The 25,173-nt window shown below is 47.1% G+C and overlaps 1 protein-coding gene across 3 annotated transcripts in view; it reads left to right on the top strand.

Moving 5' to 3' along the window:
* Positions 1-25,173, top strand: part of LOC129714328 (microtubule-associated serine/threonine-protein kinase 1-like) — a 96,464-nt gene that overhangs the window by 23,435 nt on the left and 47,856 nt on the right. For 2 of the 3 annotated variants that reach the window (XM_055663868.1, XM_055663867.1), the window contains 3 exons: positions 637-668; positions 21,213-21,301; positions 21,988-22,063. In XM_055663868.1, coding sequence (XP_055519843.1) covers positions 637-668; positions 21,213-21,301; positions 21,988-22,063 — 197 coding nt within the window. Of the gene's footprint in view, positions 1-636; positions 669-3,420; positions 3,545-21,212; positions 21,302-21,987; positions 22,064-25,173 lie in introns of those variants that run through there. The other variant, XM_055663866.1, reaches the window with a different exon arrangement.

Here is a 25,173-nt window from a genome sequence, read left to right as displayed (position 1 = left end):
CATGCATGTATTGTCTTTCTGCTGATAGCATGCAACAAAAGCTTTACCTTGGCACGTGTGACAATAAACAAAACTGAGATAAAAATGCATCTGCCCAACCCCTCCTTGTTCACAGATAAAGTATTTCCTGCTAGGGACGACTTAATCGGAAACATATAAGATTGTTAAGGGTTTGGACACGCTAGAGGCAGGAAACATGTTCCCGATGTTGGGGGAGTCCAGAATCCAGGGCCACAGTTTAAGAATATGGGGCAAGCCATTTAGAACGGAGACGAGGAAACACTTTTTCTCACAGTTGTGAGTCTGTGGAATTCTCTGCCTCAGAGGGCGGTGGAGGCCGGTTCTCTGGATATTTTCAAGAGAGAGCTAGATAGGGCTCTTAAAGATAGCGGAGTCAGTGGATATGGGGAGAAGGCAGGAACGGGGTACTGATTGGGGTTGATCAGCCATGATCACATTGAATGGTGGTGCTGGCTCGAAGGGCCGAATGGCCTACTCCTGCACCTATTGTCAATTAATTGGAAATCTTTGTGTTGATCAATCGAGTGGAATTCGGATTTTACAAATTTACTCAGAAATTATTGCACTGAAATCTGTGAGAACTCTCAACCTAATTGCTCTTCCCCTTACTTACAGAAGGACTTGCCTCTAACAAGAAAAGGCAGCAGGTGAGTGAAGAAATTCCGGATCTTGTACAAACACACTGCTGGAAAACACAGTGGGACGGAACATGAAGTACATCTGTAAAAATTTAAGGTTAATCTGAAAGGAAAAAAAAAACTTAAACTGCTGGAAACACTAAGCAGGTCAGGCAGCATCTGTGGAGTGAGACACTGAGGTAACATTTCATGTCTGAGATATTTTGTTAAATGTGGAGAGAGATCGGACAAAGGCTCTCGACCCAAAACGTTATTGATGCTGCCTGTCCTGCTGAGTTACTCCAGCATTTTGTGTCTAGTGGGAGGGAGAAACAAGGCCTACATGAGGCTTTGAGGCCTGAGGCGTTGAGGCCTATTTGAGGCCTACATGAGGCTTTGAGGCCTACATGAGGCTTTGAGGCCTATTTGAGGCCTACATGAGGCTTTGAGGCCTATTTGAGGCCTACTTGAGGCTTTGAGGACTACTTGAGACTTTGAGGCCTACTTGAGGCTTTGAGGCCTACTTTCAGTCTGAAGAAGGATCCTGACCCAAAGCAATTCATAACTGGTATTAAAGATAGACACAAAAAGCTGGAGTAACTCAGCGGGACAGGTAGCGTCTCTGGGGAGAAAGATTGAGTGATGTTTCGGGTCGAGACTCTTCTTCAGACTTGTGGAAGAGTCTCTTGTGGAAGAATCTATTTGGGAACCTCTGCTGGGTTATTGGTGCAGTGTAACATAGTGTGGCTTGATAACCAGCGATGAATTGGAAACAGTTTGTGTATCGTGCAGCAAAATAATCCATGGGGTCTAAAGAGCAGTTTGGATGCTTTGCACATGGTCTTTATACAAATTGGCAGATATCTGAAAATGAGTTCCCAGCAGGAATAAAATTGATGGTTTTGGGTGTCCTCTGAATGAATACAATAGTAGTTATCTGGAATTGAATGTAATCATGGATGTGACTTGCATACTCATGACTGATGGTTAACTGGTGTGGGTTATTGCTCTCTGTGGCTTATGGCAGTCAACTAAAAAGTAGAATTGAATTACAGTCAAGAGCCGGCACCTGGTGTCCGTTAGTGCACACTGATTTAATTTTTCAGGGACGTTTGTGTTCTGTAAGCTGGCTGCCTCTGTGCCAGCTGTCCATCTATGTTGCTCTCTCTGTCTCCCTGATACCTACCTACAATCACACAGGCAGATTGGTGTCATAGACATAGAAACATAGAAACTAGGTGCAGGAGTAGGCCATTCGGCCCTTCAAGCCTGCACCGCCATTCAATATGATCATGGCTGATCATCCAACTCGGTATCCTGTACCTGCCTTCTCTCCATACCCCCTGATCCCTTTAGCCACAAGGACAAGAGTGATACAGTGTGGAAACAGGCCCTTCAGCCCAACTTGCCCACACCAGCCAACATGTCCCAGCTACACAAGTCCCACCTGCCGCCGTTTGGTCCATATCCCTCCAAACTTGTCCTATCCGTGGTACACAAAAATGCTGGGGAAACTCAGCGGGTGCAGCAGCATCTATGGAGCGAAGGAGTCTGTCCTATCCATGTACCTGTCTAACAGTTTCTTCGGACTGTTCCCAATCTAAGAGGAGTTCCCAAAAGGGTATTGTAACGGTGCCTTTGTTTGGTTAAGAGTTCACCCACTTCTGCACAGAACCTTTCTACAAACAATCTTTAAAAAATATATATATATATTTCATTCATGTCTCTGTGACGCTTTGTGTGTAGTTTAGAGATACAGCACGGAATTAGCCCACCGAGTCAGTCCGCACTGATCACAATCCCCATGCACTAACAATCTCTGATCTCTCTCACTGGAACCTCTCTTTTTACTAGTCGCCCCCCCCCCCCTCACTCTCGCTATCCCCTCCCACCCTCTCTGTCCCCTTCTCCCCTCTTCTTTCCCACCCAGTCTCCCTCCCCACATGCCCTCCCACCCTCATCGTTGTTCCTCCCTTACCCCCCCCCCCCCATCTCTCCCCCTCCCCCCATTGTACTTTCCTCTTTCCTTCTACTCTACCACCCTCCTGCGAGGGGGGGGCGAGGTGAGAGAAGGGGAGACTGAAGGAAGGGGGGGGAAAAAGAGAGAGAGAGAGAGGAGAGGGGAGGGTGGGAGGGGAGGGGGAGGGGGAAGGAGACGAGAGAGAGGATGAGGGAGGGAGGGGTGGAGAGAGAAGGGGGGAGGGGAGAGAGAAGGGGGAGAGGGAGAGAAGGGTGGAGCGAGAGAGAGAGAAGGGGGGAGAGAGAGAGAAGGGGGAGGGGGGAGAGAGAGAAGGGGGAGGTAGGAGAGAGGGGCGAGATGAGAGGGGGAGGGGAAGAGGGAGAGAGAGAGGGTGAAGAGGGAGGGAGGGGGAAGGAGAGAGAGAGAGAAGGGGGGGTAGAGAGAAGGGGGGAGAGAGAGAGAGAAGGGGAGGGGGAGAGGGGAGAGACAAGATAGAGGGAGAGAAGGGGGGGGAGAGAGGGAGGGGGGAGAGGGGGAGGGGGGAGAGGAAGGGGGGAGGGGGGGGGGAGAGAGAAGGGGGGAGGGGGCGAGAGGAAGAGAGAGAAGACAAGATAGGAGAGGGAGAAGAGGGGGAGAGAGGGGGGGGAGAGAGAGAGGCCTGTTTTTCCACCAGCGGGCGGCTGCTGCCAATATACTGTGTACACACACACACACACACACACACACACACAGTCCCGAGCAGCCTCCCCTGCCGGGTGGTTGGAAGAATCTTGCCAGTCCGGGCCAGGGGTGGTGATGTGATGTGAGCGAGGGAGCGCTGGCTACATGTACCCGCACCAACACAATGTCACACCGCCCGGGCCATGTCGGACACTCTCTGGACTGCGCTGTCTAATTTTTCTATGCCTTATTTCCTTGAGAGCAACATGTTCCGGCGGTCCAAAAGGTAAAGTGCCGAGCGTTTAGACGCGACAGAGGTTGCGAGGGGAGAGGTGGAGAGAGGAGAGGGAAGATGTCCTTGTATCTGTACTGCTGTTACCGGCTGTGGGGCTTGTTGTTCAGGGATGGAGAGGGAGAGGGAGGGAGGGTTTGTAAAGGGTGTTGGGCTGCAGTCACTGGTCGAAATGGTCGCTTCACCTTCACAAAGCCGAGCTGCAGATTTAAGGAGCAGGCAAATGCTGACCTTACACCGGAGATAGACACACAGAATGCTGGAGTAACCGAGAGGGACGGCACTTCTGGAGAGGAGGAATGGGCGACCCTGCTTCAGACTGAGGGTCGGGGGAGAGGGCAGATAGATGTGCCATGGTCGTGCCTTTACAGAGGCGGGGGTTGCAGACAGCCAGGGTTCGTTTAAGGCATCCGCGCAGGCTGCAGGGTGGGACTGGCTGCCGGGGAGAGCAAGCCTCAGCTGATGCTCCAGTTCATCTATTGTCTCACTCGGCCTGTCTGCCTCAGCGGCGTGTGGATCGCTCCTGCGACATGCAAAACACACACACACACACACACACACACACACACACACACACATTTAATACCTCTCTCACACACACACACACACTGTGTCTGTGTCCCCCTGTGTCTCTCTGTGTCTGTCTCTGTGTGTGTGTCTCTGTGTGTGTGTCTCTGTGTGTGTGTCTCTGTGTGTGTGTGTCTGTGTGTGTGTCTCTGTGTGTGTGTGTGTCTCTGTGTGTGTGTCTCTGTGTGTGTGTCTGTGTGTGTGTGTGCCTCTGTGTGTGTGTGTCTGTGTATCTGTGTGTGTGTCCTCTGTGTGTGTGTCTCTGTGTGTGTGTGTGCCTCTGTGTGTGTGTGCCTCTGTGTGTGTGCCTCTGTGTGTGTGCCTCTGTGTGTGTGTGTGTGTGTGTTCCATTGTGGGTGTGCCTGTGTGTGTGTGTGCCTGTGTCTGTGTGTGCCTCTGTCTGTGTGTGCCTCTGTGCGTGTGTGTCTCTGTCTGTGTGTGTCTGTCTGTGTGTGTGTCTGTGTGTGTGCGTGTGTGTCTGTCTGTGTGTGTGTGTCTGTGTGTGTGTGTGTGTGTGTGTGTGTGTGTGTGTCTCTGTGTGTGTGTGTCTGTGTGTGTGTGTGTCTCTGTGTGTGTGTGTGTCTGTGTGTGTGTGTCTCTGTGTGTGTGTGTGTGTGTGTGTGTGTGTGTGTGTGTGTGTGTGTGTGTCTCTGTGTGTGTGTGTCTGTGTGTGTGTGTGTGTGTGTGTGTGTGTGTGTGTGTGTGTGTGTGTGTGTGTGTTGTGTGTGTGTGTGTCTCTGTGTGTGTGTGTGTGTGTGTGTGTGTGTGTGTGTGTGTGTGTGTGTGTCTCTGTGTGTGTGTGTGTGTGTGTCTCTGTGTGTGTGTGTGTGTGTGTGTGTGTGTGTCTGTGTGTGTGTCTCTGTGTGTGTGTGTGTGTGTGTGTCTCTGTGTGTGTGTCTCTCTGTGTGTGTGTCTCTGTGTGTGTGTCTCTCTGTGTGTGTGTCTCCTGTGTGTGTGTGTCCCTGTGTGTCTGTGTGTGTGTCCCTGTGTGTGTGTCTCCCTGTGTGTGTGTGTGTCCCTGTGTGTGCAGAGACACACACACACACAATGATCCTTGCTATACATGCATAGGTACATGAACACACCGTATACAGGCACATACACAGAACATAAACATCCCATCCTATGTACACATATACACAACATCAATGCACACAGGTACACATAAACATAATCATCCAGATATTCATGCATGAACAGACCACACATCTATAAGACAAATGCTGACAATATCCTCAGATACAGACCACTGAAACATAAATATGTACATTTATCAGCAGCACGCAGCCACACACAATAGAAAATATCCCACATGCTGATACTGAGTGAACACATACATATATCAGTATGAACAAGCAGCACATACAACATGGATAACATTGGTAACTAAACTAATTCTCAGCACGTGCAAGTGATTTTAATGCCATCGATGTTTCACGTATGAGAGGGTCAGGTGAAGACTGTTGTGTTTTTAGAAGCCCCTGCACACATGCTCCATTTTAATATCATAACCTACAGTGTAGGTGACCTTTAATGCCGTTGCTTGCTTGCATGAAACATTCATTGTAGCCCTTCAGATTTAATCTGTAGGAAGGAACTGCAGATGCTGGTTTAAACCGATGATAGACACAAAATGCTGGAGATTGATCCCTGGGATGGCGGGACTGTCATATGAGGAAAGATTGAAAAGACTAGGCTTGTATTCACTGGAATTTAGAAGGATGAGGGGGATCATAAAGAAACATATAAAAGGACTGGACAAGCTAGATGCAGGAAAAATTTCCCAATGTCGGGCGAGTCCAGAACCAGGGGCCACAGTCTTAGAATAAAGGGGAGGCCATTTAAGACTGAGGTGAGAAAAAACATTTTCACCCAGAGAGTTGTGAATTTGTGGAATTCCCTGCCACAGAGGGTAGTGGAGGCCAAATCACTGGATGGATTTAAGAGGAGTTAGATAGTCTAGGGGCTAGTGGAATCGAGGGATATGGGGAGAAGGCAGGCACGGGTCATTGATTGGGGATGATCACAATGAATGGTGGTGCTGGCCCGAAGGGCCCGAATGGCCTGATATCAGCAGAAGTCATCACGGCGCGTTGGTAAGTCAATGATGCCGGCAGTAGCCGAAAAAAATCGCCAAGTGTGACAGGCCCTTTAGAAGTGGTCAGGAAATGCACGGGGAATAGACGCTCAACGCCTTTGCACAGCAGATGGTGCATCTGAGGAAGTAGCTGACCGAAGATTCTGGAGAACATCCCTAAAGAGGTTTGACGCGATGGGTTCGGGAAGAAATAATGGTCATGGTGAAATTAGTCTCGCCACTCAGTGGCCCCACCAGTCTAATGGTGGTGCAGTGGTAAACTTGCTGCCTCACAGCGCCAGAGACCCGGGTTGAAAATTCAGAGACGACCAGAGAGACTCTGGAGACCAAAGGAGACCTCTCACCACCATAGAGGCTGTACGGTCATGAGAGGTCACCCGCGACATGTCGCCTGTATGGTCCTGAGAGGTCCCCTATGGTCCTGAGAGGTCTCCAAAGAGTCGTAGCGTCTTTCTGGTTGCCGCTGAATTTTCAACATGTTGAAATTTTCGGCGACCTACCACGGGTGCCGGCAGTCGCCTGTAAAGGTTGCGTAAGTGGGACAGGCCCTTAAGTGAATATTGAGAGTATTTCTTCACAATCATTCTTTTTCCTGAACAGTTCGTATTTCCTAAATAATTCAGCATGATTAGGCTCAGATGGAATGTGGATTGAACTCAATAATGGGATAATGAAGGGTTCAAATATAAGAGTGGGTGGCTGTTTGGATCTCATTTTCAGAGTGTCTTTGCTTTGATACTGTGATTGTGTGGTTGTGCCAATTGCTCATCAAGTGACGCATTTATTTGATTTATAAAGAAGCACCTGGTATAAATTCTGCAACAATTTCTAAACGATAATTATCGGATCGGAGCGTCGTAGAGTTATGCAGCGTGGAAACGGGGCCCTTCAGCCCAACTTGTCCATGCCGACCAACAGGCCCCATCTATGGTAGTCCCACCTGCCTGCGTTTGGCCCATATCCTTCTAAATTTTTCCTATCCATGTACCTGCCTAAATGTTCATTCTGAAAGCTGTGACAGTGCCTGCAAACATGGTAGACACAAAATGCTGGGGTAACTCAGCGGGACAGGCTGCATCTCTGGAGAGAAGGAATGGGTGACGTTTCGGGCCAAGACCTGATACCTTGCATTGTACAATGAGGGAGAGTGAGGGGGGGGCGGAGAGGGGGAGGGGGGGGGAAGAGAGTAAGGGGGAAGAGAGTGAGGAGGGAGGAAGAGAAGTGAGAGGGAGGAGGGGGGGGGGGAGAGTGATGGGGAGGGGGGGGAGAATGAGGGGGGAAGAGAGTGAGGGGGGGAGGGGGAGAGAGGGAGGGGGGGGGGGAGAGTGAGGGAGTTAGTTAGTTCTTGGCTATTTGCAATATACTTATAGAAACTTACAAAATTCTTAAGGGGTTGGACAGGCTAGATGCATGAAGATTGTTCCCGAGGTTGGGGAAGTCCAGGACAAGGGGTCACAGCTTAAGGATAAGGGGGAAATCCTTTAAAACCGAGATGAGAAGAACTTTTTTCACACAGAGTGGTGAATCTCTGGAACTCTCTGCCACAGAGGGTAGTTGAGGCCAGTTCATTGGCTATATTTAAGAGGGAGTTAGATGTGGCCCTTGTGGGGGATCAGGGGGTATGGAGAGAAGGCAGGTACGGGGGGGGATGATCAGCCATGATCATATTGAATGGCGGAGGCTCGAGTTAGGGCCGAATGGCCTACTCCTGCACCTAATTTCTATGTTTCTATACTAACCATGTTGACTCTGTTGAAAGGACGGTGTCATTAATCCAAGTTTGCAGGCAACACAAAACCAGGCAGCATAGTCAACTGTGTGTGTAGTTCACAAAGGGCTAGATTTGTTCACACAACTCCAGCAAAAATATCAGTCAGTGTGCTGCTGAAATCCTGCCTAACCTGAAATATCAATTTTGGCAAACTTTTTTGGGATGCTGTTTTAGGAAAATTAATTCAATTTCTCTCCAGGAATTTTATTCTCCCAACCAAAACAATGCATTGTTTTCCCTGGAATATCATAGGTTGGGGGTAGATGAGAGATGATAGAATATTTAGCCATGTTCTCCAGAGATGCTGCCTGACCTTGTGATTGAGGCAGTGCAGCGTAGGTTCACGAGATTGATCCCTGGGATGGCGGGACTGTCATGTGAGGAAAGATTGAAAAGACTAGGCTTGTATTCACTGGAGTTTAGAAGGATGAGGGGTGATCTTATAGAAACATATAAAATTATAAAAGGACTGGACAAGCTAGATGCAGGAAAAATGTTCCCAATGTTGGGTGAGTCCAGAACCAGGGGACACAGTTTTAGAATAAAGGGGAGACCATTTCAGAATGAGATGAGAAAAAACGTTTTCTCTCAGAGAGTTGTGAATTTGTGGAATTCGCTGCCACAGAGGGCAGTGGAGGCCAAATCACTGGATGGATTTAAGAGAGAGTTAGATAGAGCTCTAGGGGCTGGTGGAATCGAGGGATATGGGGAGAAGGCAGGCACGGGTTATTGATTGGGGACGATCAGCCATGATCACAATGAATGGCGGTGCTGGCTCGAAGGGCCGAATGGCCTCCTTCTGCACCAATTTTCTATGTTTCTATGATCCCTGGAGCGTTGTTTGTCCAAGGTCAACTGGAGTCGCTCATCTGGAGTAATTGCAGGGGACAGGTTACAGAGCAGTAACTGGAACACCGAGTTCTCAAAATGTGCTTTCCAAAGAGGTGACCATGGATTAAAATGTCTTAATCCTCTTTCACCGCCTCACAATCTCGTCGTTTGCAGTTTAGTTGCTGGTAAGAGCCAGAAAGGATTTGGATAACACCCATCGACCACATAACGTGTTAGCGGGCCTGACATTAGCTGGCGAATTCTTGCTCAGTAGTTGGGGAAAATCGCTCAGTCTGGCCATGGGTTTAATGCAGACGGCAACACATTTATTTGTGAAAAAGGGTTTGCGGCCTGTCTAATGAGTGATTCTGGAGTGATGCATTGAGCATTTGCTCGCTGGCGCTGTGAATTTCTGGGGCTTATTCACGCTGATTGATGGAACACTGTGGTTGTCGGCACAGCAGGCGATGAAAATTAATCTCTCGGCGGCAGCTGTGAGCAATTCCCAGGAGAAAAATGTGTTTTTTTTTCCCCCCCGCCCGCATCTTGTTTGAACCTTTTCCAGATATGCAGGAAAACGAGGAAAATGGCTGCTAGAAACATAGACAATAGGTGCAGGAGTAGGCCAGACCCGCCCTCCAATCCGATGTTCCCGATGTTGGGGGAGTCATGAACCAGGGGCCACAGTTTAAGAATAAGGAGTAAGCCATTTAGAACAGTGATGAGGAAAAACTTTTTCTCACAGAGTTGTGAGTCTGTGGAATTCCCGGCCAATGCAATACAAATTTTGCTATATTTAAGAGGGAGTTAGATGTGGCCAAGGGGATCAGGGGGTATGGAGAGAAGGCAGGTACGGGATACTGAGTTGGATGATCAGCCATGATCATATTAAATGGCGGTGCAGGCTCGAAGGGCCGAATGGCCTACTCCTGCACCTAATTTCTATGTTTCTATGTTTCTATGAATTCTCTGCCCCGGAGGGCGGTGGAGGCTGGTTCTCTGGATGCTTTCAAGAGAGCTAGATCGGGCTCTTAAAAATAGCGATGTCAGGGGATATGGGGAGAAAGCAGGAACGAGGTACTGATTGGGGATGATCAGCCATGATCACATTGAATGCTGGCTCAAAGTGCTGGCTCAGAGGGCCAAATGGCCTATTCCTGCACCCATTGTCTATTGGTACACAAAAATGCTGGAGAAACTCAGCGGGTGCAGCAGCATCTATGGAGCGAAGGAAATGGGTAACGTTTCAGGCCGAAACCCTTCTTCAGACCGAAGATTACACTGAAGATAGACAAAACATGCTGGAGTAACTCAGCGGGACAGGCAGAATCTCGTTCGGTCCTGTGCCTCTTCCACTGTCAGAGTGTCACCCAGTTTTATTAGAGTCTGTGTAGGAATGAACTGCAGATGCTGGTTCAAAGATAGACACAAAATGCTGGAGAAACTCAGCGGAACAGGCTGAATCTCTGGAGAGAAGGAATGGGTGATGTTTTGGGTCATAGAAACATAGAAAATAGGTGCAGGAGCAGGCCATTCGGCCCTTCGAGCCTGCACCGCCATTCAATATGATCATGGCTGATCATCCAACTCGGTATCCCATCCCTGCCTTCTCTCCATACCCCCTGATCCCTTTAGCCACAAGGGCCACATCTAACTCCCTCTTGAATATAGCCAATGAACTGACCTCAACTACCTTCTGTGGCAGAGTTCCAGAGATTCACCACTCTCTGTGTGAAAAATGTTTTTCAGTCAGTGTCGAGTCAGTTCTTTTCCCAATTGAATTCAGATCGGCAGATGATGTAGGTCAAAGTGATCGGTCGCTGAAGCGTAATATTCGCACTGGAAGTCATCCATTGATCTTCCTGTTTCAATCATCTGCAGGCCTGCAATCTTCTGATGTATCCTTCACTCTTTCATTACTGGGCCTGTGAAGGTCCTTGCGTTTAATCCATCTATCATCGGTGGCTATGATTTAGCTGCCAAGGCCTCAAATAATTCTCTTCCCTATCTTTTAGTTTAGTCCAATGATACAGCGTGGAAACATGGCCCTTCGGCCCACGGAGTCCGTGCCGACCAGCGACCGATCCCCGCACACTAACACTACCCCACACACAGGGGACAATTGACATTCTTACCAAGCCAATTAACCTGCAAACCTGCATGTCATTGGAGTGTGGGAGGAAACCGAAGATCAGGGAGAACGCACAATCTCCGTACAGACAGCACCCGTAGACGGGATCGACCCGCACCGCCTTTCAATATTATCATGGCTGATCATCTAAAATCAGTACCCCGTTCCTGCTTTTTCCCTGTATCCCTTGATTCCTTTAGCCCTAAGAGCTAAATCTAACTTTCTCTTGAAAACATCCAATAAATTGGCCTCCACTGTCTTCTGTGGCAGAGAATTCCACCGATTCACAACTCTCTGGGTGAAAATGTTTTTCCTCATCTCAGTGCTAAATGGCCGACCCCTTAGTTTAAAAACGTGACCCCTGGTTCTGGACTCCCCCAACATCGGGAATATTTGAATAGTCAGAGGCTTTGACTATTGTTCAGACTGAGAGTCGGGGGGGGGGGGGGGAAGGGAAACGAGAGATATAGATGGTGAACAAATGAATGTGAGAGATGGGACAATGTAACGATGATAGCAAACAGGCCATTGTTAGCTGTGGGCTGGGTGAATACGTGTTACAGCTAATGAGACTGAACAACTTGGGTGGGGGAGGGACGGAGAGAGTGGGGATGCAAGGGTTATTTGAAGTTCCAGAAATCAATACTCATACCGCTGGGATATAACGTTTAAGAAGGAACTGCAGATGCTGGAAAATCGAAGGTAGACAAAAATGCTGGAGAAACTCAGTGGGTGAGGAGCGAAGGAAATGGGCAACGTTTCGAGTTTTGACCCAAAACATTGCCTATTTCCTTCACTCCATTGATGCTGCCTCACCCGCTGAGTTTCTCCAGCATTTTTGTTTACCTCCACTGGGGTGTAAGCTACCCAAGCAAAATATGAGGTGCTGTTCCTCCAATTTGCATTTGGCCTCACTCAGTTCCATAGACAGACAGAGAGGACTAGTGGGAATGGGGGAGCCAGGAAAACAAAGGATGAATGCAGAGGAGATGTATCATGGAAGAGTTAACTGAAATGATTTACCTAGCGGTGGCATCTGTTGAGCGGAGTTGTGTTTAACTGAAAGGTGAAGTTCTGTTTGGCTGAGTTTCAATGGAACACTAACGGAAGCTATAAACGGAAAGGAGTGGGCTGGAGAATTAGAACAACAGGTACCTGCAAGCTTGTAATCACTTCTCTTCTGTGGAGGTGTTCTGCACAGCAATCGCCTTTTTCTTACAGAGAACGATTAACCTACAAACTTGCATGTCTTTGGAGTTTAGTTTAGAAATACAGCATGAAAACAGGCCCTTCGGCCCACGGAGCACATGCCAACCTGCGATCCCCGCACATTAACACTATCCTACACACACTTCTTCTTTGGTGTGGCGTGCACTGCCTAAAGTTGTTGGACAACTTGTTCTCTTTGATCTTCTGTTTGTGCACGTCGAGTTGATTGCATTAGTTGAAACAGGGCAGACCATGTGAAGATTGCAATCTTCCACCCCCTACACGCTCTAGGGGCAATTTACATTTATACCAAGCCAATTAACCTACAAGCCGGTACGTCTTTGGAGTGTGGGAGGAAACCGAAGATCTTGGAGGAAACCCAAGTGGTCACGGGGAGAACGTACAAACTCCGTACAGACAGCACCCATAGTCAGGATCGCACCTGTGTCTCCGGCGTTGCAAACATGAAACATGTTTCATGCCTCTAGCGTGTCCAAGCCCTTAACAGTCTTATATGTTTCAATGAGATATCCTCTCATCCTTCTAAACTCCAGAGTGTACAAGCCCAGCTGCTCCATTCTCTCAGCATATGACAGTCCCGCCATCCCGGGAATTAACCTTGTAAACCTACGCTGGGCTCCCTCAATAGGATATAATACATGGGATATATATTATATAGGATATATATTATATATGATATGGGATATAATATATAGGATAGATGTAAAATATAAATATATAATATGAAATAATATATAATATCATATATGATGTATCTTAATAAGATTAAGATATTTAATCTTAAATATTTTAATTGTTAACTCCCACTCTTCTAAGCCTCGCCTGTCCAATGCTCCCTCTTATTCCAGGCCACCTACTCAATGTATCATTCATTTCTATACAGATCGGGCTCCATCAGATGATAACATTACAAAATTACCACACGAACTATAGTTGACTTTGATTTCCGTGAGGCTGAAATGTAATCACAAAATGAAAGTGAGAGTATCATATGTGGAAGTGTATTTGACAGGTTGTTCCCAGAGGCTCCTGGTGTGTGTCGTTCTATAATTTCCTGTCAGATCAAGATCACTTTCTGCACTTCCTTTCATGGTGCTGCCTTTCAATCCCTAGCTCTGGGGTGAGAAGCAAAGGACAGCGCTAATGGAAAGCACTTGTAGCCAGAGCTAGTTGGTTAGCACGCCTGCTCCCAGGTCAAAGGTCGCCCTCCCGTGGCCCTTTCAACCTCGTCATTGTCACTAGCCCTGACCCCAGGGGAGTCCTGATCTGCCAGGGATGTTGTCATTGCAAAAGTTAAACCCATGTCACATTAGGTGGCAGAGGCATGGAGCTAATGTCTCACAACGCCAGAGACCCGGGTTCGATCCCGACTACGGGTGCTGTCTGTACGGAGTTTGCACCTTCTCCCCGTGACCTGCGTGGGTTTTCTCCGAGATCTTCGGTTTCCTCCCACACTCCAAAGACGTACGGGTTTGTCAGTTAATTGTCTTGGTATAAGTGTAAATTGTCCCTAGTGTGTGTTGGGCAATCGGCAACAGGTAGGTGCATTCGGCCCCTTCGAGCCAGCACCTCCCTTCAATGTGATCATGGCTGATCATCCCCAATCAGTACCCCGTTCCTGCCTTCTCCACATATCCCATTGGATAGTGTTAATGTGTGGGGATCGCAGGTCGGTGCTCACAAAATTATGATGAACCTAAATTTTAGTATCACTAAACTAAACTAAATCCGCCCAATAGACTGATCTGGGTCGACATAAATCCTGCAATTGGCAACGTTCAGTACAGTTTAAGAAGGAACTGCATATGCTGGAAAATTGAAGGTACACAAAAATGCTGGAGAAACTCAGCGGGTGCAGCAGCATCTATGGAGAGAAGGAGATGGGCAACGTTTCGGGCCGAAACCCTTCTTCAGACTGAGAGTCGGGGGAGAGGGAAACGAGAGATATAGATGGTGATGTAGAGAGATATGGAACAAATGAATACAAAATAGTTATTCTATCTGCACCTGCACCTCCTCCAACCTCATCTATTACATCCGCTGCTCCAGATGTCAGGTGATCTACATCGGTGAGACCAAGTGTAGGCGTGGCAATAAGGAAAAACATTTGTAGGACTGAGATGAGGAGAAACCTTTTCACCCACAGTTATGAATCTGTGGAATTCTCTGCCACAGAAGGCAGTGGAGTCCAATTCGCTAGAGGTTTTCAAGAGAGAGTTAGATTTAGCTAAAGGAATCAAGGGATATGGGGAGAAAGCTGGAACGGGGTACTGATTTTAGATGATTAGCCATAATTATATTGAATGGTGATGCTGGCTCGAAGGGCTGAATGGCCTACTCCTGCACCTATTTTTCTATGTTTTTTCTATGTTTCTAAAGGATATCTCAGTCTGTTCAAGACACAATAGAACTGCGAGTTGCAGAGGTGATGCATGGTGATCAGAAATGACCTTTCTCTCTGCAGAGCTGACAATGTGGATGTGGGGACATTGTTCACCTTGTGCTCACCATGCTTCAAGAGTCATTTATTGTCACATGTTCTTAGGTACAGTGAAATTTTGCGTATGGTTCAGTAAAAACCTTACTCTGCATAGGCACAACCGTACCAAGTGCTAGAGTGTAGGATAGTAGATTCCACTGACAGTCCCATAAAACCACATGACATATCTACCGAGACACCAAATGCTGGAGTCGTTCAGCAGGACAGGCAGCATATCTGGAGCGAAGGAATGGGTGATGTTTCAGGTCGGGTCTGAGGAAGGCCCTCGACCTGAAACGTCTTCCGTGAATGAAAATGCAGCCAGCAAGTGGGGCGGTGGTCTGATGAAAGGTCTCGACCTAAAACGTCTTCAATGAATGAAGCAAGATGCATTCACTACACCTAGGTGTATGTGACCAATAAAATAACCTTTGAACCTTTGAAAGCGAGTGGGGCTGTGGTCTGAAGAAGGGTCTCGACCCGAAATGTCACATGCTCCTTTTCTCCATCGATGCTGCCCGACCCGCTGAGGTACTCCAGCATTATTTTGCCTGTCTGCGGGTTAAAATCGAGGCCAGTAATGGCACAGAGGGAAAGAGGCTTCGGTAGCCTGGAAATGTCCAGCAGCAGAGCGCCAGGGTTTGAACATTGGCTGGGGACAAAAAACAGGCACAGCTGTGAAAACCCCACTTGCCATCTGCCTTGTGAAAATCCACAACGCATCAGACAATGCATACCATCCATTGCTGACTGAAAGGCACAGATGCCTTCTACAGTACAATGCTTCACATTACCTAGCGCCTCACTGTAGGACATTCAGACAAAGCAAGGCTCGGGCTATATAGCAAAGCGGCTCTGTGGTGGTAATGTTGACTCAAATATACAGTATATACAGTATATATATATACGTGTATAAAAACATATATATATGTTTTTAGCTTTTCCGTATATATATGTATATATATTATGCTATATATATATACAGCATATATATATATGTATACATATACACACACATACACGTGTGTGTGTGTGTATATGCGTGTGTATATATATATATACATATATACATATATATATATATATACATATATATATATATATATATATATATATATATATATATATATATATATATATATATATATATATATATATATATATGTGTATATATATATATATGTATATATGTATATATATATATATACATACACACATATATATATATATGTGTGTATATATATATGTATATATATATATATACGTATATAAAAACATATATATTTTTTCATATATGTGTGTTTTAGTTTTGGAGATACAGTGCGGTTACAAGCCCTTTGGCCCACCTGGTCCGCGCCGACCAGCGATCCCCGCACATTCACACCATCCCACACCCACTAGGGACAATTTTTACATTTGCCAAGCCAATTAACCTACAAACCTGTACGCCTCTGGAGTGTGGGAGGAAACCAAAGATCTGGGAGAAAACACACGCATTCAAGGGGAGAAACGTACAAACTCGGTACAGACAGCACCCGTAGTCGGGATCGAACCCGGGTTTCCGGCGCTGCTTTCACTTTAAGGCAGCAACTCTACCGCTGCGCCACCGTGACCGCCTGATTGAAGGGTACAGCATGGAAACAAGACCATTCAGCCCATCTGACACCTCCCACTGTCGGACACACAGACAAAGCAACATGCACCCTGAAGCGGAATCTCGACCTGAAACGCCACCGATTCTTTCTCTCCAGAGATGCTGCCTCACCCGCTGAGTTACTCCAGCTTTTTTGTCTATCTTATAAGGTCATAAGGTCTTTGGTTTAAACCAGCATCTGCTGTTCCTTCTTACACAAAGCTATTTAGCAAAGCTGCTCTGTGGTGGTAATGTTGACTCAAACATATATATCGATTGGTTGAAAGAGGCAGCATGGAAACAAGACCCTTCGGCCCATCGAGTCCACTCTGTCCATCGATCATTGGTTTCATGTTATCCCACTTTCACATCCACTCCTGATGCACTCGGGACAATTTGCTGAGGGCAATTAACCAACAAACCCGCATGGCTTTGTGTGTGGGAGGAAAGCAGAGCATTCGGAGGAAACTCAAGTGGTCACACGGAGAACGTGCAAACTCCACACAGACAGCACCCGAGTCCAGGATTAAACCCAGGTCTCTGGTGCTGTGAGACAATTAACCTGCAAACCCGTACGCCTTTGGGATGTGGGAAGAAACCGGAGGTAGAGTGAGAACGTGCAAACTCCGCACAGACAGCAGCCAAGGTCGGGATCGAACCTGAGTCACTGGCGCTGTGAGGTACCAGCTGTGCCATTGTGACTCTCATTATAACAATGCGTAAAATCCTTTAAGACGCGATTAGGTCACCTCCTCTATGGAATAAAGAACCCGCACTTGTTTACCTATTCCTCTCAACCAATTCTGGTTTTGCCCTTACAAATCTTCTCTGCACCTGCTCCCCCCTCTCCTCCTTCCGGATCTAAAATTAAAGAGAAAACACTGGAAATATTCGAGTAACTCAGCGGGTCAGGCAGCATCTCTGGTGAAAAAGAATAGGTGATATTCTGGGGGTAGACACAAAATGCTGGAGTAACTCAGCATCGCCAATTCCGTCTCTCCATAGATGCAGCCTCACCCACTGAGTTACTCCAGCATTTTGTGTCTACCTTCGATTTACCAGCATCTGCAGTTCTTTCTCAAACAGGTGATATTCCGGGTCAGATGGGTTAGGCAGCATCTCTGGAGAAAAAGGATAGGAACCCTTATGACCTGAAACGTCACCTATTCCTTTCGTCGAGAGATGTTGCTGGACCCACTGCGTTACTCCAGCATTTTCCATCCATCTTCGGTACAAATGATGTGTATTTCCTACACTGGAAATATTTTTTAAGGCAGATTCTGGATTAGTACGGGTGACTGGGGTTATGGGGAGAAGGCAGGAGAATGGTGCAAGAAGGAACTGCAGATGCTGGTTTAAACCGAAGATGGACACAAAAAGCTGGAGTAACTCAGCGGGACAGGCAGCATCTCAGGAGAGAAGGAATAGGTGACGATTTGGGTCGAGACCCTTCTTCAGACTCGAAGGGTCTTGACCCAAAACGTCACCCATTCCTTCTCTCCAGAGATGCTGCCTGTCCCGCTGAGTTAATCCAGCTGTTTGTGTCTATCTTAGGCAGGAGAATGGGGTTGAGAGGGAAAGATAAATCAGCCATGGTTGAATGGCGGAGTAGATTCGATGGGCCAAATGGCCTAATTTTGCTCCGATAAGTCATGAAAATGAAATATTCATCATGTCCGGCAGCATGTGTGTGGAGGGAGAAATAGGGTTAACAGTTTAAATCGATCAGACTCTTCATCAGAATTCATTAGGTGCTTAGAAGCAGAGGCTGTTCAAAGCTTCGAGGGCTCCCTTAATTCATGTGGATCAATCTGTTGTGCATCGTGGGCAGTTAATGAGGATAATTTTAATTTATAGTGAGAGGACTGGCGTTTCACTGAATGCATTTAGCTCAATGGTAATAACCCCATTGTCACCTTTTCAAACGCTTAATAGTCCTAGAAATACCTCTGATTATAAAAGGGCAGCGGAACTCTACTGATAGCGATTGTGTGAGTGATTGTCATTTGCTGTTTGTTCTGCTGCTGTTAATGTGGTTGAGAGGGGAGGGGGGGTTATGATAGCTGGGATTTGCTGAGCGTAATACACTGGATTAATCATTCCCCTGTAATAAGAAGGCACAGAGTGCAGGAGTACAGGGCCCGTCCCACTTGAGCGTCATTTGCAGATGGCGCGCGAAGATTTTGCACGGCCCAAAATCTTGCGGTCCCGCACGTGATCGCACGTGACTGCCTACGTCACCACGCACCGTGCGCGGCAAGACGCACACATCGTGCATCGTGACGCGTATACGATGTCGCGTAAATTACGCGCTAATGACGCCCAAGTGGGAAAGGCCCTTCACTCACGTTTAGTTTACGAAGGAACTGCTGATGCTGGTATTCGTTGGTGCATCTTCCCCAACCGGTATGAACGTTGCCAGCTAAGTGGCCTCTCCCACTTAGGCGATTTTTTGGGTGACTACAGACGGCTGCCACAAAATGTTCAACGTGTTCAAATTATAAAAAGACTGGACAAGCTAGATGCAGGAAAAATGTTCCCAATGTCGGGCGAGTCCAGAACCAGGGGCCACACAGTCTTAGAAGAAAGGGGAGGTCATTTAAAACTGAGGTGAGATAAAACTTTTTCACCCAGAGAGTTGTGAATTTGCGGAATTCCCTGCCACAGAGGGCAGTGGAGGCCAAACACTGGAGGGATTTAAGAGAGAGTTAGATAGAGCTCTAGGGGCTAGTGGAGTCAAGGGATATGGGGAGAAGACAGGCACGGGTTATTGATTGGGGACGATCAGCCTTGATCACAATGAATGGAGGTGCTGGCTCGAAGGACCGAATGGCCTCCTCCTGCACCTATTTTCTATGTTTCTATGGAACACTGAATTAGTCGTCCCAAGGGATAGCGTTCAACATAAGACAATCTGACAAGCATGGGAGGCCAAACACTCTGTGGAAGCCGCCAAGGCATTGTTGGGCTTGTAGCTGACATCGGATAGAGAAGGGTTACAGCTGAGGTTTTTATAAGCTGGTTTCCCAGTTAATTCTCTTTAATAATCACACCAAGCTCAAAGGTGTTCATGACACAGCGCTGCGATAATCATTATCCACTGGGTATTAATTTGTCTCCTTGAAAGAAGAGACTAGCAGGAGTTATTATTTGCTTCATGCTAGGGAGGGTTGCTAGCTCTCTCGAATCTTCCCCAGACTTGTTGAGTTACTTGGCAGAGCTCACTGAGAGTATAATTATCCGAGGCTCGATGAAAGGCGAAAAGCTTGGAGTTTGGTGATATATGATTAAGATGACAGCTTGGTCTGGCCAACGAGGCAGTCTTAATTACTGTGCCTTTTGTCCCTATTTTGGGAGAGTAAAGTGATCGTACAGCGAGGATTCACGGGATTGACTCCTGAGATGACGGGACACAAAGTTCTGGAGTAATTCAGCACTTTGGGTCAGACAGCATCTCTGTAGAAAAGGAATAGGTGATCTTTCGGGTTGAGACCCGTCTTCAGATGGGCGAGGAAGTGTAGGACGTTTAGTTAGTTTAGAGGTACAGGGCGGAATAGAAACATAGAAATTAGGTGCAGGAGTAGGCCATTCGGCCCTTCGAGCCTGCACCGTTATTCAATATGATCATGGCTGATCATCCAACTCAGTATCCCGTACCTGCCTTCTCTCCATACCCCCTGATCCCCTTAGCCACAAGAATCAGGCCCTTCGGCCCAGCGAGTCCGCGCCGACCAGCGATCCCCGCACATTAACACTGCCCGACACACACTAGGGATAACTTTACCTTTACACCAAGCCAATTAATCTACAAACTTGTATGTGTTTAGAGTATGGGAGGAAACCGAAGATCTCGGAGAAAACCCACGCAGGTCACAGGGAGAACGTACAAACTCCATTTGTCAGGATCGAACCTGGGGCTCTGGTGTCGTAAGGCAGCAGCTCTAACACTGTACCACTGTGCCATCCGAACTCTGTGTGTATGGGGTCTGGTAAAATGAAATATCGTACATTGGACTCAATAGGCTGGAGAACCTAATTCTTCTCCTATGACTTGTGAACTTATGGAAAGAGCAACTGGGATGAATTTCTAAGCAATAGCCTTTTGTTATGTGCAGGTATCGAGAGAGAGTTGAGTAGCTATGATAGATCAGGTGTGAGGAGCTGGTTATGTGTAGGAAGGAACTACAGGTGCTGGTTTTCACCGGAGATAGACACAAAATGCCAACTCCTGCACCTATTGTCTATTGTCTATTATCATAAAGTCATAAGGAATAAGAGTAAAATTAGGCCTTCCGGCCCATCAAATCTATTCCGCCATTCAATCAAGGCTGATCTATCTATCTTATGATCCTATGACTGAATTTGGAGGATCTGCCTCAACTGTACAGCATGGCAGAGTAGGCTCGAAGGGCCAAATGGCCTGCCCCCAGCTCCTGTTTTTGATATTTCTATGTTTCTCATGCATTAGGCCAACATGTGTACTAGTGTTGGCCCTTAGTTTAGAGATACAGCATGGAAACAGGCCCTTCGGCCCACCGAGTCCGCACTGACCAGCAATCCCCGCACGTTTCGGGTCAAGACTCTTCCTCAGACTTAAAGGGTTACTCCAGCATTTTGTGTCTATCTTCGATGTAAACCAGCATCTGCAGTTCCTTCCTACACATAACACTAGGGACAAGTTACACATACACCAAGACAGTTAAACTACAAACATATACGTCTTTGGAGTGTGGGAGGAAACCGAAGATCTCGGAGAAAACCCCTCACGGTCACAGGGAGAATGTGTGCAAACTCCGTACAGACAGCACCCGTAGTCGGGATCGAACCCGGGTCTCCGTGGCTGCAAACGCTGTAAGGCAGCAACTCTACCGCTGCGCCACTGTACAGATTCTGTTGTAATTTTTATTGTCTTTTCTTTGCAGCTGTCGAACCAGCAACAGGAAGAGCTTGATTCTGACAAGCACGTCACCCACTCTTCCTCGACCCCACTCTCCGCTCCCAGGCCACCTAGGTAAGGCACCAGCTTCCTTGGCCTTTGCTCCGCACCGCAGAGGAACACAGTGATACCAAGTTAGACCCAAACACGGTGGCGCAGCGGTAGAGTCGCTACCTTACAGCGCTTGCAGCCCCGGAGACCCCGGTTCAATCCCGACTACGGGCGCTGTCTGTACGGAGTTTGTATGTTCTCCCCATGGCCACATATTTCTCTGGGATCTTCGGTTTCCTCCCACACTCCAAAGACGTACAGACGTACAAAGACTTTGGTGCCTTCCCACACAGTGGGAAACTTTGGTTCTGCTGTGTGGGGATGTTTTGTGTTAAATTCTATAGTGTGTTGAGTCCTGTTTATTTTTATTGTATGGCTGTATGGGAATTCATTTCACTGTGCCATCTGGCACACGTGACAATTAAATTTATCTTGTATCTTGTATCTTGTTTGCAGGCTAATTGCCTTGGTATAAATGTAAATTGTCCCTAGTGTGTGTGGGATAGTGTTAGTGTGCGGGGATCGCTGGTCGGCGCGGACTCGGTGGGCCGAAGGGCCTGTTTCTGCGCTGTATCTCTAAACGGAACAAAACGTTGGGCTTGGGTTTCTTGATTGGAGCGCTTATGCTGGTGTTGTAGCAAAAGTACTTTGTGTTTTCAATGTAATTTAATGTAACAGCTGACTAGCCCTGTGCTTTGTTCCCTTTGTAGGCAGCAGCCCCCTGGACAGTCCTCGAAACTTCTCTCCCAATGCCCCCGCTCACTTCTCCTTTGTGACTTTGCGAAGGTAAGGCAGCTCTTGACAAAACATGAGGCAAACTCTCTCCAGAGTATAGTCAAGGGGACAGCAGTAAACAAGGAGACAGAAGAGATGGCAGTGAGCTTGGAGGTTAAATAAATCTGCTGGAGGAAGTCAGTGGGTCAGGCAGCATCTGTGGAGGTAAATGGTTGACTAATGTTTCAGTTAGATAGAGCTCTTAAAGATAGCGGAGAAGGGATATAGGGAGAAGGTAGGAACGGGGTATTGATAGTCCCATGATCACATTGAATGGCTGTGCTGGCTCGAAGGGCCAAATGGCCTGCTCCTGCACCTATTGTCTATTATCAAGACCTTGCATTAGCACAGGGTCTGGGCCCAAGACATCGGCCATTCTTCTACCTCCACAGATGCTGCCTGACCAGCAATAAACACTCTCTCTTTAAGAAGTCTGAAGAAGGGTTCTGACCCGAAACGTCACCCATCCCTTGTCTCCAGAGATGCTGCCTGACCCGCTGAGTTTACCCCAGCAATTTGTGACTATACTCTCATTAAAGTGTGGTCCACACAGTAATATGACCCAAGCCACCTCATAGAATTGTTTTTGAGATCTAATGAAAACAGAAGATTCTGGATACACTCAGCAGGTCAGCCAGCATCTGCGGAGACGTTGATACAGGTAACATTACAGGTCAAAAACCGGGAATTCATTTTCCTTTCCAAAATTTGGTGACACTGCCAACACTGTGGGGCAGCACACAAAATAAGAATAGGGCAACTGAACAGTTGTAGGCTGGTAGATGTGGGAGGGTGAGCTCACAGGGTGCAGGAGAACGTGCCATTCAAACTCCTCATAGTCAGCACCCACATCTAACTCCCTCTTAAATATAGCCAATGAACTGGCCTCAAGGTGGCAGAGAGTTCAGGATGAAACCCAGGTGACAGTGGTTTTTAAAAGGACAACACCCCTGTCCTGGACTTCCCTAACATCGGGGCAGCAACCCCTTAAGACCCCCTGTTTTAGAGAGTATAAACTCTGGAACCTGACATCCCAGAGTCTGGTGGTGGGGAGATGTCTTCCTCAGATGGAGACCAAAACTGTACGCAAGTGTGTAAGATGATGAGAGAACCTCTCTGCTCCTATAGAGATAGGGTAGACAGTCAGAACCTAATTCCACTGGGTGGAAATGTCAAAGACTAGAGGGTGTGAACCTAATTCCACTGGGTGGAAATGTCAAAGACTAGAGGGTGTGGATTTAAAGTAGGAGGGTGAGACAATTTTAAAAGGAATGTGCGGGGCAAGTTGTTATACACAGAGGGTGCCTGAGATGCTGCCAGGGATGGTGGTGGAGCAGATATAATAGTGGTGTTTAACAGACTTGTACATTCACACATGGATGGGCAGGGAAGGGAAGGATGAGGATTATGTGGAGGCAGAGGAAGTTAGCTAATGGCATCATGTTCAGTGCAGATACTATGGGCTGAAAGACCTGGTCCTGTTCTCAGTTTTATCTTGAGTCACCCAAGACAGATACAGGGGGGAAAACAAGCACTTTAATTACATTAGTGAGTGATTGGGAAATATATTTGCCAGGCAAAGGATGTTATTTTTGCACAGTTGCTTAAACTTTTCAAAACCTCACAACAGTTGGCAGATTTACCCTTCGGAGTGGAGAGGTGCATATGTCAGAACAGGTTGTACTGTGCTTGTGGTGGGAGAAGAGGTGTGAATGAGCGATTGAAATGCCTATGTGTGTGAATGTGAAGGTGGTGTGTGCTTTGAGTTCAGTAGATGTGAGACTAGAGTTTAATCATTCGGATAAATTTGGTCCTTACCACTTCAAAGATGAGTTTAGTTTAGAGATACAGCGCGGAAACGGGCCCTTCGGCCCACCAGGTCCGCGCCGACCAGCGATCCCCGCACACTAACACGATCCTACACACACTAGGGACTATTTACATCACTACCAAGCCAATTAACCTACAAACCTGTACGCCTTTGGAGGGTGGATGTAAAACTGAAGATCTCAGAGGAAAACCCACAGGGAGAACGTACAAACTCAGTACAGTCAGGATCGAACCCGGGTCTTTGGGGCTGTAAGGCAGCAACTCTACCGCTGTGCCACTGTGCCGTCTATTGCCAAGAAAAAAAGAATGAGGCTTTCTCTTCTACATTTCCCAGTCAACGTATGGATGAGCCAAAGAGCATGTTAAGCCCACATGTTAAGTTTATAATATGATGGAACTTTGTTAAAATTTGTGTTCTGACATTCCATTATAATCCGAGCAAAACCAGCCAAAGTCAGTGGATATTTTTAAGTCAAGACGTCACATTTATTTATATAGCACATTTAAAAAACAACTCTCGTTGGCTAAAGTGCTTTACATTTGTTATAAGAATAGTATAAACAAACAAACTACATACATATATACATATAGCCCTCGCTCAGTGGACGTCAGGAAAGGCTTGGGAGTGTTTAAAGGCAGTGATAGATAGATTCTTGATTAGTACGGGTGTCAGGGGTTATGGGGAGAAAGAAAGAGATTACAGCATTGGACAGCGAGGCCTACCGTGTTCCGTAGATATCCTTCATTCTATACTTCTGTCAGATGTTCAGCCAAGGACAACTCGAGAGGTTTTAAGATGGAAAGCCCTTGATCTTGAATGGTGGATAGGAAGCAAGTCCGGCATAACCATGTTCATTGGTCATTGGTCATCAGTCATCGGCAAGCCGCAGATGCTGAAAATCTGAAATAAAAACAGAGAATGGGGTTAGGAGGGAGAGATAGATCAGCCATGATTGAATGGCGGAATAGACTTGATGGGCCGAATGGCCTAATTCTGCTCCTATCACATGGTCTTATGACCAGGAGTCAACAGTGGAGTGGAATTCTAGCTGGGAGTCATTGGCATTTCTTAACCGGTTGTGGCTGTAACCTCTTTCTTTCCTTACAGCCATGGTCATCGAACTGACAGGTAACTCTGCTCTCTGTCAGGTGTATTGGGTCTGATGCTATGCTCAGCTGTGTGATTTGGTCCAAGGTGGTTCCCATTTTGGAACATGTGATTAGTCGATGGTGTTGTGTGACTAGGCACTTTATAGTTGCTTTTCCCTTGCGCACGCGTGTGTGTGTGCGTG

The sequence above is a fragment of the Leucoraja erinacea genome, chromosome 39, assembly GCF_028641065.1.
Source record: "Leucoraja erinacea ecotype New England chromosome 39, Leri_hhj_1, whole genome shotgun sequence".
Taxonomy (NCBI): Eukaryota; Metazoa; Chordata; class Chondrichthyes; order Rajiformes; family Rajidae; genus Leucoraja; species Leucoraja erinaceus.
The sequence above is the reverse complement of the archived record's forward strand: the minus strand, read 5'-3'. Positions and strand labels throughout refer to the sequence as shown.